This window comes from Rattus norvegicus, chromosome 20, assembly GCF_036323735.1.
Source record: "Rattus norvegicus strain BN/NHsdMcwi chromosome 20, GRCr8, whole genome shotgun sequence".
NCBI lineage: Eukaryota > Metazoa > Chordata > Mammalia > Rodentia > Muridae > Rattus > Rattus norvegicus.
The window spans coordinates 7,620,682-7,634,521 of record NC_086038.1 but is presented as its reverse complement, the minus strand read 5'-3'; the positions used below and the strand labels follow the sequence as shown (position 1 = coordinate 7,634,521).

Below are 13,840 nucleotides of genomic sequence, written 5' to 3'. Positions count from 1 at the left end.
GAAGGGAGGGACGGAGGGAAGGGAGAGAGGAAAAGAGGGAGGGAGGGAGGAAGGGAGGGAGGGAGGAAGGAAGGTCGGTCTCTTTATGTTCATGGGTGTTTGTTTGCCTGCATCTATGTCTATGAACTGCTTCTGTACCTGGTGCCCAAGGCAGCAGAAATGGGCACCAGATCCTCTGGAGTTTCATTCACAGACAGTTATGAACTGCTGTGTGGATGCTGGGAGCTGCTGGACCATCTGTCTAGCCCCTTCCCCCCCAAATATCTACCCTAAGGAAAATACAAAGGATGTGTGTATCAGGAGGCAAACCTAAACCACTCAGATCAGGATGGTTCTTCTGAGTCTTGAAGGAGAAGTCAACCCCTCAATGTCCCTCTCTAAGGACAAACTGTAACCTATTAACTGCACAGGCCTTAGCAGTGACACTGGGGAATGGGCCTGAGTAACAACGTGAATCATGTGTAAGTAACAGAGAGAACACTGTGTCTGTCTGTCTGGGCGGTCCAGTACTTGGGAGCCAGAGGCAGGTGGATCTTTGCGAACTTGACCCCAGCCGGTGCTACATTGTGAGTTCAAGGCTAGTCTAGGCTACACACTGAGTCCCTGTCCCAAAACAAGAAATGGCTAGTTGAGAGGGAGTGGCCCTCTGTGATGGGAAAGGGGTGGGAACAAACAAGACACAGGGGCTTCTGGGAAATGAAGTTTTACTATCCATCAAGCCATAACACATTCTGTGGTATGATACGTCACAATAAAAATGACCTGAGGTTGTCAAGGGGGCTCAGGTACTTGCTGACATCTACATATGTGCCATGACATGCACATACCCACACATACACATATACACAATAAATAAATATAATCCAAAAGGAGTTACAGACACAATCACTAGAATACATAAAATTTCCAAGTTATCAGATTGCAATAAATGTAGGCACAGTCTAGTCCATATTGTAAATTTTTTTACTCTTTATTTAGTTAGTTAGTTTTGTTTTTCGAGACAGGGTTTCTCTGTGTAGCCCTGGCTGTCTTGGAACTCACTCTGTAGATCAGGCTAGCCTCAGACTCCTGCCTCTGACTCCTGAGTGCTGGGATTAAAGGTGTGTGCCACCACCATAGCCTCGAGAGAAATTATTTGAAAGAAAGAAAGAAAGAGAAAGAGAGAGAAAGAGAGGGAGGGAGGGAGAGGGAGAGAGAGGTAGGGGAGAGGGGGAGGGGGAGAGAGAGAGAGAGAGAGAGAGAGAGAGAGAGAGAGAGAGAGAGAGAGAGAAGAAAAAACCAGAGACCAACTGAACTGGAAAGAAACCAATCTTTTTTTTTTTTTTTTTGGTTCTTTTTTTTTTTTTTTCCAGAGCTGGGGACCGAACCCAGGGCCTTGCGCTTCCTAGGCAAGCGCTCTACCACTGAGCTAAATCCCCAACCCCGAAAGAAACCAATCTTTACCAGCAGGAGCTAGTTAAATAAATAAATAAATCCCGAGCATCCTGAAGGAAGAGACCATTCTGCCCCACGGACATGAGGTAAGTACCAGCTAAACTGCCCAAGGTGCCGTGTTAGTCAGTGCTCTCTAGAGCAACAGGACTTAGAGAATGAATCTATGTATAAAGAAAGGGATCTATTAGAATGGCTGACAGGCCACGGTCCGGCTAGCTCCACCATGGCCATCTACCAACGGAAGGTCCAAGAATCCAGTGGTGGTTCAGTCCGAGAGGCTGGATGTCTCGGCTGGTCGTCAGTAGGCACCAGAATCATAAGGAAGTAGGCTCTAACGCCAGTGAAGGAATGGACATGCCGGAGAGACGTGGCTTCCACGCCAGCAGAAGGTGTGGCCCAGAGCAGAGGTGGGTCTTCCCTAATTCTCAACAGAGGAATCTCAATGGCTGAGAAACACTTAACGAAATAAATGTTCAGCACCCTTGGTCATCAGGGAAATGTAAATCAAAACTATCGTGAGATTCCACCTGTCATAAGGGCTAAGATCAGTAACACAAGTGACAGCGGCCAGGATGTGGAGCAACGGGAAACACTCCTCCATCGCTGGTGGGAGTTCCAACGTGCACAGCCATGGGGAAATCAGTGTGGCGGCTCCTCAGAAACCTGTGAGTAGATTTACCTCAAGACCCAGCTACGCCTCTCTTGGGCGTCCTACCACAAGGACACTCACAGAAGCTTCATTCACAATGGCCGAAAACTGAAAATAACCAGATGTCCCTCAACTGACGAATGGGTAAAAACACTGGAATATTTATACAGTGGATTATTACGCAGCTGTTACAGAAGAATGGTATGCAGAAATGTGCAGGTGAACAGACAAAACAACTAGAAAAAAAATTATCCTGAGGAAGGCAACCAGACCCAGAATGACAAACATGGTGCCTACTGACTCATCAGTGGGTATTGGCTGTCAGGGATAATCAATCACCCTACAATCCAGACCCAGGGAGGCTAAGTGACAAGGAGGGGCCCAAGGGGAGATACAATAGATTTGATGGTGGATTGGGGTAAGAATAGGAAGGATCAGGTTGAGGAGGGAGAGATGGGGGTGAGAGCTCGGGGAGAGATGCCTCACTAGAGGGGCATTTAGGGGCATTTAGGGGGTGATGTGGAAACTTCCTGGAACCTATGAGGAGGACCCTAGTGAGGACTCCTAGTGACGGAGGATTCGGATCCTGAACTGGTGATCTTCAGTTCCCTGCTGAGGCTCCCACACCTGTCCTGCCGGCAAGATATCCTAGGGCTATGGTGGCTCAGAGCTTGAGAGAGTAGCCAACATGAGGCCCAAGCCACAGGCGGGAGCCTCTGCCTGGATGGCCAGGAACTAAGCTGGATGGCGGAGAGACCCATGGCAGAACCAACCGTGACGGAGTCACTAATATTCTGCTGTTCCCCGATCAGTGTCCACTCAGACACCCAGATAGGCTTCTTCCAGCAGGCGAGGGGAGCAGATGCTAACACTCACGCCCAAACCTTAGCAGGAGCGCACGGAACCCTTTGTAAGAGGTGAGGGAAGGATTGTGGGAGCTGGAGGATCAAGGACACCAGGAGAACATGGCCACAGAATCAACTAAGCAGGGCTCGTAGGGAATCACAGAGACTGAAGTGACAATCATGGAGCCTGCGTGGGTCTCTCCCTGCTAGGTCATCTGCATTCGCACTGTGGTTGTTAGCTTGGGACATTTGTGGGACTCCTAACAGTGGGGGAGGGGTGTCTCTGACTCTTGCCTGCTCTCGGGACCCTTTTCCTCCACTGGGTTACGTCATCCAGCCTTGATTCGAGGGTCTGTGCCCGGTCTCGTTGCATCTTGTTATGCTGGGTTCGCTTAACATCACTGGGAGGCCTGCTCTTCTCTGAAGGGAAATGGAGGAGCAGGGGATAGGGGGAGGGAAGATGAGGAGTAGTGGGAAGAGTGGAGGGAGGGGAGGCTACAGTCGGGATGTATTGTACAAGAGAAGAATACATTTTTTAAAAAAGTGAGTCTTCCTACTTCAAAAGATTAAGGAAAAAAAAAAGTCAGCAAGGTGGTGGTGACACACACCTTTAATCCCAGTGCTCAGGAGGCAGAGGCAGGTGGATTGTTTGAATTTGAGGCCAGCCTGGTCTACAGAGTGAGTTCCAGGACAGCCAGGGCTACACAGAGAAATTCTATCTGGAAAAAAAAGAAAGGAAGGAAGGAAGGGAGAGAGGGAGAGAGGGAAGGAGGGAGGGAGGGAGGGAGGGAGAGAGGGAAGGAGGGAGGGAGAGAGGGAAGGAGGGAGGGAGGGAGGGAGGGAGGGAGGGAGGGAGGGAGGGAGGAAGGAAGGAAGGAAGGAAGGAAGGAAGGAAGGAAGGAAGGAAGGAAGGAGAGACAGTAGGGCTATCAGTTCCTCACAGCTGTGCCCAGCCATTTGGGGTTTAGTTCACCCAGACGTAGTCAAGTTGACAACCAGGAATGGCATCACAGATGCACAACTTTAAGCATAATGACATCAGTTATTTTTGCAAAAGTACTAAAAGTGAAAGGTGTTCACGTTTGTATCTTATAATTGGGGTGGGGGGCAGGAAGAGAGCTTTGGTGAAAGGCTGCAGAGTGGACCCAGCCTCAGGGAGAGCACTTGCTCCCCCTGCAAACGAGTCCCTCTCTGATTCAGCGGCATCTACAAGCAGCACCTTAATATGGTACAAACTCACAGTCTGAAAGGGCTGGGAGGCGCAGCACAGCTCCTGGCGGTGAGGAGCAGCCTGTGGGGTGGGTCACACACACAAGAAAACAGCACACACTGCCAAGACACCCTGACTTGCTTCCTCCCTCCCACGTTTATAGTTTAATCCTCACCCAGTGTTTAGAAAACAGAATAGGATTGAGTGTGTGTGTGTGTGTGTGTGTGTGTGTGTGTGTGTCTGCATCCATGTGGGCACATATCCACCACGTACATGTGTGCCCTCAGAGGCCAGAAGAGGGCATAAGATCATAAGATACTCTGGACTGGACTTACAGATAGATCGCCTCATGGGTGCTGGGAACTGAACTCAGGACCTCTGGAAGAGCAGTCTTAACCACTGAGCCATCTCTCCAGTCCCCAAGCTCACTGACATTTTTGTTTTTTATGATAGAGGAAATCCTCAAGATGCTTCCCAAAAAGAATCCAGGCCAGTCGGTCATTTCCACAGGATATCATTTTTATTTTTTAGAGAAGCATATAAGATATTAGAGATCATTATGGCATTTTCAAACTTGTTTGACATTCATTCTAGAGGTCAGAGGAAATCTCCTCACGTGTGAGTCTGAGTTCTGGATTTTTTCTGCTCTAGAAATATCGACTCCCTAGCCTCTCTGGAAGACAGCTGATTTGTGCCACAGAGCACTATACAAGTGCGAACTCCAAAAGGCTAGTGATGGGTTCCTTTCCTTTCCTAGGCCAAGGACAAGGAAAGGAAAAATCCAAGAGGTACCAGAGCACAAGGAAAGCCTAGTGCACAGAGAGAAGAAGGAACTTACACAAAAACAAAAATTAAAACACAACATGGAGACCCAGAGACCACAGTTTGCATTTTAACATTTGCAGAACCTCCCAGGTTCAAGCCTTGAAATCTCAAGTTTCATTTAAGATAAACGCTACAAGGCAGAAGATCCCACTGGGCCGGTTAGAAAGTTAGGTCTTCACGTCCTCTCTGAGAAAAGGCATACCAAACCGTAAGGGCCAGAAGCCATCGACTACCAGGGAGGAGGCTCGTCCGCTCCCAGGAGACGATTTTTCAAAGAGGCTGGCTAATGTGCTGGCAAAGCCAGAAAGGCTCTGATAAATGACGGTCCACAGCAGCAGAGGCATCGGGGCCTAAATTGAATTTGTTAGCGTGTTCTTGAACTAGACTATGATGTATCTGAACCAGGGACACTTTGTATAATAAATCAGTTTGTTGAACCTCAATGAAGACAGGTGGGAAGTTATAAAAGGAAGAGAAACCAAGATTATCACAGGGGCCTGACGAAGACAGACTGCAGAGCGGGAGAGCAAAGGTGCCCATTTGCTGACTTGACAATTCACCTAGGAGGGCCTGGAGAGCTGGCCCAGTGGTTAAGGGTGCTGGCTGCTCGTCTAGAAAATAAGGGTTCAATTCCCAGCACCCACATGGTAGCTCAAAACTCCATTTCCAGAAGACCGGACAATCTTTTCTGCCCCAGATATATGCACACAAAATAATTCAAAAAATTTTAAATAATTCATCTATGAGCCCGTGCCAGCCAGGCCCCTTGAGAACCACACACTCAGTGCTGGGACAAGCTGGTTGCCACTCTACCCTGTTGGTGGCTGGGTACACATCTGCGATTCTAGAACTAAGCAGGCTGAGGCTAGCCTTGGCTATGTAGAGTACACCAGGCCAGCCTAGACTACAGTATAAGATTCTACTTAATTGCTTGAAGTGTAAAAGCATCTTCAGGCAGAAAGGAAAGTGTAAGGAAAAGATAGTACACACCCACGGGTGACGGGTGACAGGCCTGCTCGCTAACACTCCACATTTCCAGCCCCAGAAGATGTAAATCATTAGGGAGACCCTGACTGATGTCTGTCACGGTCCTTCCCTAGCAGCCAGCTATGCCCCACGGTACAGGGACCCTCTGTCCATTTCCACACTTCTCTCGTTTCTTTTCTTTGTGATTCTTGTGCACTGTGTGTAAGTGCAGACACCATGGCGTATAGCTGGAGGTCAGAGGACAACTTTCAGGAATCACTCCTCCCACCGTGGGTTCTAGGGATCAAATCCAGGTTGTCAGGGCTGTGGGAGCAAGTCTCTTAGCTACTGAGCACACTCACTAGCCCTAATTAATGTCTATGGGTCTCCCTCTTCCTCTTCCTCCCCTTCTACCTCCTCTTCCCCTCCTCCCCCACTTCTTCCTCCTCCTCTTCTGCCCTCCCCCTCCTCCCTTCCCCTCTTCTTCATCTTGTGATGCTGGAGAGACCCAGGACTTCAGCTCCCAGAGGCAGGCATGCTGACACTGAGCTCCAGGCCCAGCCCAGCAGGATCAGTCCACACCTGGCTGTTTCCACCCAGCTCCACGTCTACTTTATCTGATCACAAACATGACATATGCTTAGTGGAAGAACCGGAAAGCCAGCCGTTTGTTCTCCTCAGCTGGGGGAGCACCAACACGGGGCAGATATCAGCTTCTAGGGAGCTGTGGCCTCTGTGGCTTCCTCGTGGCGTGTCAACAGGCAGCACGCACCAGCGGGCACTTACCAGCCTGAGTGGGTAAAGTGAGAACTCCACAGGCCTGCTCTCTGCGTCAGCTGCCTCCTCTCTGGTACCTGAAAACTGCAGACTTACATGCGCCCAGAGAACACGCATGCTCTGTCTGGATGGACAACATGTAGCCAAGGGGCTAGCCTCTGCTGCATTAGAGAAGGCAAACCCACAAAAAGTGCTGCCAGAGGTTTCTTACCCAGTTGCGACACTGGGGAAGCCTTGGTGGGAAAGACCCAGCAGACACGGAAGCTGAGCAAACACCAGAATAGAACGGCCCATTTTAAATGCCAAGAACTTGGCAATGGGACTCCATTCACACTGCTGCTCCGTGCAGTCTTCCAGGCTTCAAGGTTGGCTGTTTCGGCAATAATTCAGTAGCTTCTGTAGTCACTTACTTTACCAGCAAAAACATTTCCAAGTCAAGAATGGGATATAATAGACCTGCCTGTGCAAACACCGGCCACTGCACTGGTCTACTATCAGATTCCTAAAAGCTATGACAAACGACCAAAGGACAGGGAGAGACCTTGGTTAAAAGTACATGGGTGACCATGTACTTCAGGAACCGGCCATTTTTCTCAACTTTTTCTTTTCTCTCCCTCACCCACCAATAGGGGGCAGAACCCAGTGCGGGCCAGACTGCTCCATCCCAAGTGTCTCACCAACAATGTTTTATTCTCATCTCATGTTGTCCCGTGTCCAGACTGTTCTTGAACCCCTGATCCTCCTGCTCCCCTGCACAAATTCTAAGATTCTAGAGAGTGGGGGCCAGCACCTCAGCTTCTTTTAATACTAATAACCTCAACCTTAATATTAACCATGACTCCCTTTGGTTTGGTTTGGTTGTTCGTGTGATACTCCTGGAGCATAGGGTTCTCTACAATTCCACATGAGGCTAAGGCTGTGCCTGAGTTTCTGACCGTCCTCCCTCGCCCTCACAGTGCCATGATTACAACCGTGCACCACTGCCATCCCGCTTGGCTTTATGTGGTGCTGGGAACTGGACCCAGCACTTCTTCGTGCGTACTACCCAAGTACTCTACCAACTGGGCCGTATCCCCAGCCCTCCTTGACTTTAATGGCATACATTTGGGAGCTGCAGAGATGGCTCTGTTCGTAAGAATACGGGCTGTTCTTCCAGAAGACCAGGACCCAAATCCCAGCATCCAGACGCTCACAACTGTCTGTGACTCCAGATCCAGAGGCTCCAGTGCCCTCTCTGTCCTCCAAGGCACTGCACGCACATGCTGCACAGACACTTGTGCATGCAAAACTCCCAAACACAGAAAATAAAGACAATAACATCTCAGAAAAAAATTACTAGCAAAACAAGAGAAAGCCTAGCAGGAGGCCTAGAAACAAGAGTGAGGGAGGGCAGGGGTTGGGGATTTAGCTCAGTGGTAGAGCGCTTGCCTAGCAACTGCAAGGCCCTGGGTCGGTCCCCAGCTCCGGGGGGCGGGGAGGAGTGAGGGGGGCAAGCAGCTCACACTGCCCTGGTCTCTCCTATGCCCTTCGTGACGTGTATCCACACTCTGTAGACTGCAGAAGCACCGGGAGGCAGGGCACTGGGGCAGGGAGTCCCAAAGTACGCTCTGTGACCCGGGAAAGCCATCTTCCCGCCTGACCTCACTTTTCTTATCCACAGGGAGGGGTCTGAGCCTCGAGTTCTAGTGCTTGGCAACTTTGCCACACTCAGCTGCTCACCCGGGCCAGTGATTTGCTACTTTCAAAAGGACAGCACAGGAGAGCCCACCTTCTGTACCAGCCCTCAAGTCTGCTCCCGAGAGCCAAATATGCCTGGTCCACGTGTACATGTGATGCTTACTCACAAGGCCTACTCAGTCTAAGCCTCTCACTCCATAAGTAAGGAAATCAAGTATGGCAGAGCTCAGTGTTCTGTTGGAAAACCTGGGTTAATTTTTATTACTCTGGTCCTGGGATCTTCAGGCTCGGTGGTAGGTGCCTTTGTCCACTAGCCTCTTCACTTGACTGCCTCTCTAAGGATCAGTCCTTGCGAGTGACCCCTCCTCCCTCTCCCTACTCCCCACAGTCAAGGATCTGCAAAGTCTCAAGGATCTGCACTCGACCGTTCTTTCCTCCTCTCTGTCACGGCTCAGCCCTCTCTGCCTTGCTCACTGTGAATACAGGGACCACCTAACTTGCCTCCCATGCCTGTCCCTGCAAAACTTGGGGGTAGCGCTTCGAGGTCTGGCTGCGTATGGCGCAGCTGCGAAAGGTATTTGTCCCAGCGTCTAGCCACTTCCTGACACTTAAATGGATAGAGCCAGGGTTGGGAGGGAGTGGGGTGTGAACGTCCTATAGCCACTGAAGACACTGGACCAAGTCACCAACCACTACGTTGGCTAGAATGGATTTCCCTGGTGCTGGGACTAACCCTTGACCTCAAGGTCTCAGATGAGTGCTCTACCACTGAGCTACGCCCTGACTACCCTTTTAGTTTTTTAGTTTTGGTTCGGTTTGGTTTTTGAGGCAGGTCACCTGGTTGGAGAGTGTCAGAACTGGGATTTTAACCCGGGCAATCAGGTTACTGAGTCTGCATTCTGCACATAGGTCCATTTTGTAACAGTGACGCATGCTGCCTATCTGCCTACACATCAATACGGTACCTATGCTGGGTGTGCTGGCATAGACCTTTAATCCCAACGTCCAGGGGCAGAGGCAGACGGATCTCTGTGATGTTTATTGTTGTTTTGTGTTTTAAGTCAGGGTTTCTCCATGTGCCTCTGGCTGTCCTGAAACTCGCACAGATGGCTCGCTATGAAGTTTGTTTGTTTGTTTGTTTGTTTGTTTTAAGATAGGGTTTCTTTGTGTAGCCTTGGCTGTCCTAAAACTCACTCTGTAGACAAGGCTGGTCTCAAACTCACAGAGATCTGTCTGCCTCTGCCTCTGCCTCTCTGCCTCTCTGCCTCTCTGCCTCGGCCTCCACCTCCCGAGGGCTGGGATTAAAAGTGCACTCCACCTTTTTGGATCTCAGTGAATTTAAGGCCATCCTGATCTACACAATGAGGCTAACAAGAGCATATAATAAGACACTGTCTAAAAAATAAATATTTTTCAGAAAGGTCTTGAAATCAAGGGTGGGAAAAGTGGCTCAGTGGTTAGGGGCACTGGCTGTTCTTGTCGAGGACCTGGGTTCAGTTCTCAGCAGCCATGTTTGCTCTCAGTCATCTTCGAGCAAGGGATACACTGCCCTCTTCTGACTTCTGCAGGCCCTGACACACGTGATCCACTTACATAAATGCAGACCAACAAAAATTTGGTGGGGAGGGGATGATGATGGCTCCAAGGTTAGGCACGCCCATCACTCTTGAGGAGTACCCAAAAGTTTGGTTCCCAGCACCCACATAACAGCTTACAACCATTCATGATTCCAGTTCCAGGGGCATCCAAATCGCTTTGATTCAACTCTGCCACCAACGCCAGGTGTGCATGTGGTATACATACATGAAGGCAAAACGCTTGAACATTTAAAATAAAAATATGCTGGTCTGGTGGCGCACACCTTTGATCCCAGCCACGGGAGGCAGAAGCAGGTGGATCTCTCTGAGTTTGAGACCAGCCTGGTCTATACGGTGAGTTCTAGGAAAGCTAAGGAAACTTAGTAAGACCCTATCTCAAAAAAACAAACAAAACAAAACAAACAAACAAACAAACAAAAAAACAAAAACAAAAAAACCAACCTGCAGGACAGTGCTGATGCATGCCTTTAATCTCAGCACTAGGGAGGCAGAGACAAGTCAATCTCTATGAGTTCAAGGCCGGGGTTGGGGATTTAGCCCAGTGGTAGAGCAAGCGCAAGGCCCTGGGTTCGGACCCCAGCTCCGAAAAATAAAAAAATAGAAAAGAGTTCAAGGCCAGCCTTGGTCTACATAGTTGAGTTCCTGGACAACCAGGGCTATATAGTGACAAAAAAACAAAATTTAAAGAATGCTTTGGGTTTTTATTCTTTTAAAGGTTTATTTATTCATGTATTTCTATGTCTATGAGTGCTCTATCTGCATGTACACCTGCATGACTGAAGAGGGCATCAGATCCCATTACGGAACTACTACTGGCTGCTGGGAATTGAACTCAGGACCTCTGGAAGAGCAGCCAGTGCTCTTAACAGCTGAGCCATCTCTCTGGCCCACTTTGGGTTTTGTTTTGTTTTTTGTTTTTTTTGTTGTTGTTGTTGTTGTTGTTTTTTGGAATGTAGGCTGTAGGCTCGAACAAAATTTCTACTCCAGCTGTCACTAAGGTCTCTCCATCCTGATCAAAGAAACTGAAAGTAACCAGCTACAATTTACACTTTTCTCACCTTTCAAACTGCAAAGAAGAGAAAAGTAACTTTCTTTCTACACTTCTGAGGACCTGGCACTAGCTAGTTCATCGGCTGAATCACGAGGAAACGCCTCTTCCACAGACTGGGAAGAGTTCAGATGTAAAAGTTCTGTTCTGGAACCAAAATGCCTTCTATGGGAACGAACAGCAGCTTTTCCCAACAGCCCTGAGCTCTGGGGCTCTCTGACGAGCGTGTACAGGGGATAACACTCCCCTGGCCAGGCAAGGTATGGATCGTGGTTTATGGATCATGGCAACATTTTTATGCCTCCATAATAAAAAAGACAAATAACTAGTCCTGGGAGCTGAGAAACATCCTTTTAAATGTTTGCTTGCTCTAATAACGAGGGGGTAATTAATAATGACTATTTATGGAGCAAGTACTGTGTAGCAAATAAACGCTGTCCTAGGTTCTTTACAATGGGTTCTATACAAATAGGGCATTCCCGTTAGCCTTCGGATGATTCTGAGGGAAGAGATTTTATTCCCCTATGAAGGAAACTGAAGCTGAGGTAGACTGCGACTCCTGCAGGTAAGAGGATCTGAACGACGATGATGATAAAAGTAAAATAATAACAACAATGATAAATCATGATGACCCGGACTCCAAAATTCTCGCCGCCAAGGCTCCACGTTTCAAAATGAAAAGAGGAAGCCAGAGCTTTGGAGAAACTGAAGAGTCCACCTACTCCAGCAAAAGTAATGCTTTTGGGCCGTCAAGACAGCTCAGCAGATAAAGATGCTTCCCCCTAAGCCTGATGACCTGAGTTCAATCCCTGAGATCCGCATGGTGGAAGGAGAGAACTGACTCTTGTAAATTGTCCTCCTCTGACCTCCACTTGAACACTGTGACATGCACAAGTGCACACCCTTGGAGACACACACACACACACACACACACACACACACACACTAATTAAACAGATAAATAAATGTAATTATTTAAAGTAGTACTTTTTAAAAAGTTGACTTCCCATAGGCCAGTAGAAGAAATAAAGGAAACAAAAGACCATTAGTGCACCACATCTGGCCGTCCAAAGGCACAAAGATCGCCCATCTCCCACTGCCCTCACCCCTGCTTCCTGACGTAACCAGTTTTTCCCCCCACCGATTATTATCTCAGGATATCAAACTGTCATGATCCCTCTGTAGCAAACTCCCAGAGAAGAGCAGTCAGCGCGACTGGAGAGCTCGCTCAAGCAGGAAGGAAAAAGAAATCAGTGGCAGGAAGCGGAGCTTATCTAAAAACACGGTGTCACTGTTCAATGTGTGAACACCGTTAACCCCCACAGCACTTCAAACCAAAGCTACCCTTGCCTCCCCTGGTATTATATTAATACGAGTTGCTAAAACCTGGTCCCTAAACTTTCTCCACGTGTCTAATGACAGCTCAGAAAAGTTACACAGCCAAGGTTGACTCTCGGTTCTCTTTCACTTAAAGAGAGGGGGCTGTGTGCAGCTCAGTGGTAGAGCGTCCTCAATAGTGTGGAGAGAGATGGAGAGAAGGAAAGAGGGAGAAAGAAGAGAGGGAGGAAGAAGGGGAGGAGAGAGAGGGGGGAGAGAAAGGAGGAGGGTAAGAGATCGAGGTCACAAGTCAAAGGAGTACACCTGAACAAAAAGACTTACAGGCAAATCACTAAGGAAAGATAACACTTGAGGGCCATGATCAGACACAAATTCTAACACCAAGCAGCCTGTGACTGGCAGAAATCTTAAACCCAGTAGTGAAAACACATAGGGCTTTCACTTTTCAGGACACCACCCAAAACAAACTGAGCCAGTAATCCAAAGGCTGACTGACAGACAGACAATTGTTCAGAATGTCAACATACACCAAGAAGAGAAAGAAACACTAAGAAAATAAGTCAGTCACTCAGGAGGCCTGCTCTCCAACAAAACTGAGGATTCAGAGAATTTAATGCATCTACACTAAAAGCACATCACTTCTCAGGGATTGCGCAAGTGATTAGAAAATGTCAGAAGTAACTTACTCTCCACCCTGTGGCCACCCTGTAATAATTTCTAATGAGAAAGGACCAACTCAAGACAAAGTAAGGTCAGGCTTGAGAATTCCCCCTCACTTTCCCTTGCTCATACCCTGCAGGCCTGCCCCATCAGAACCCCTGGGGAGTACAAAAAGAAAACAGGAAGGTGATGGACTGGGACCCAAGGCCATGGGGCCATCCACCCTCATGCAGGCAGCCACCCATGCTGTTGGAGACCCCTGAGTAGTTCGGTACAAAGTCGAAAGCGGTCTGCAGGTGGCCCTCCAAGGCCAGACTGACAATGTCAACTCGCCCAACTCCTCTGCCCCTCACACCGGGCTCCCTGACACCTCCAAGCTGAGGTTCCCCGCCCCCAGACCCTAGACTGCACCCCACACCCAAGCTGGCCAGGCTCCTCTGATTGACAGCTGCTCTAGCCTGGGCTACCCCGACACCAGCCCTCCGGCCTCGGGGGCGCCCCAAGACGGCGGGATTCAGAGATCAAGATCTGGAAGGCTTTGGGTCCAATCCCCACTCCCCTCAGCGTCCTGGACTCACCTCCCCGGCAGCTTGGCGCTCCTCTTCCAGAACTGCTTGCTGTTCTCGGCGGCCATCGCTCTGGCCCGGGGGAAGGCCTGGTCAGTGGGTCACGGGGGCGCCCCGCGACAGGCCCCCGGGACCCCGCAATCTGAGGGCCAGCCCAGGCCGCTTCCCCGCCGCCGGTCACCCGCTCCCAGCTCCTGGGGGCGCCATCTTGGATGTGGGCACTCCCCCCGCCCAGCGCCGTTGCCAT

The 13,840-nt window shown here is 49.4% G+C and overlaps 1 protein-coding gene across 2 annotated transcripts in view; it reads right to left on the bottom strand.

The window, feature by feature from the left end:
- Tbc1d22b (TBC1 domain family, member 22B) overlaps positions 1–13,806 on the bottom strand; it is a 56,094-nt gene extending 42,288 nt beyond the window's left edge. Inside the window, exon 1 of one of the 2 annotated variants that reach the window (XR_005497331.2) lies at positions 13,606–13,806. Coding sequence is in view for 1 of the 2 variants with exons in the window: in NM_001025059.1 (NP_001020230.1) it covers positions 13,606–13,661 (56 nt within the window). In the remaining variant the exon portion in view is untranslated. The remainder of the gene's footprint in view (positions 1–13,605) is intronic. The other variant, NM_001025059.1, reaches the window with a different exon arrangement.
- Positions 13,807–13,840: the final 34 nt, after the last annotated feature.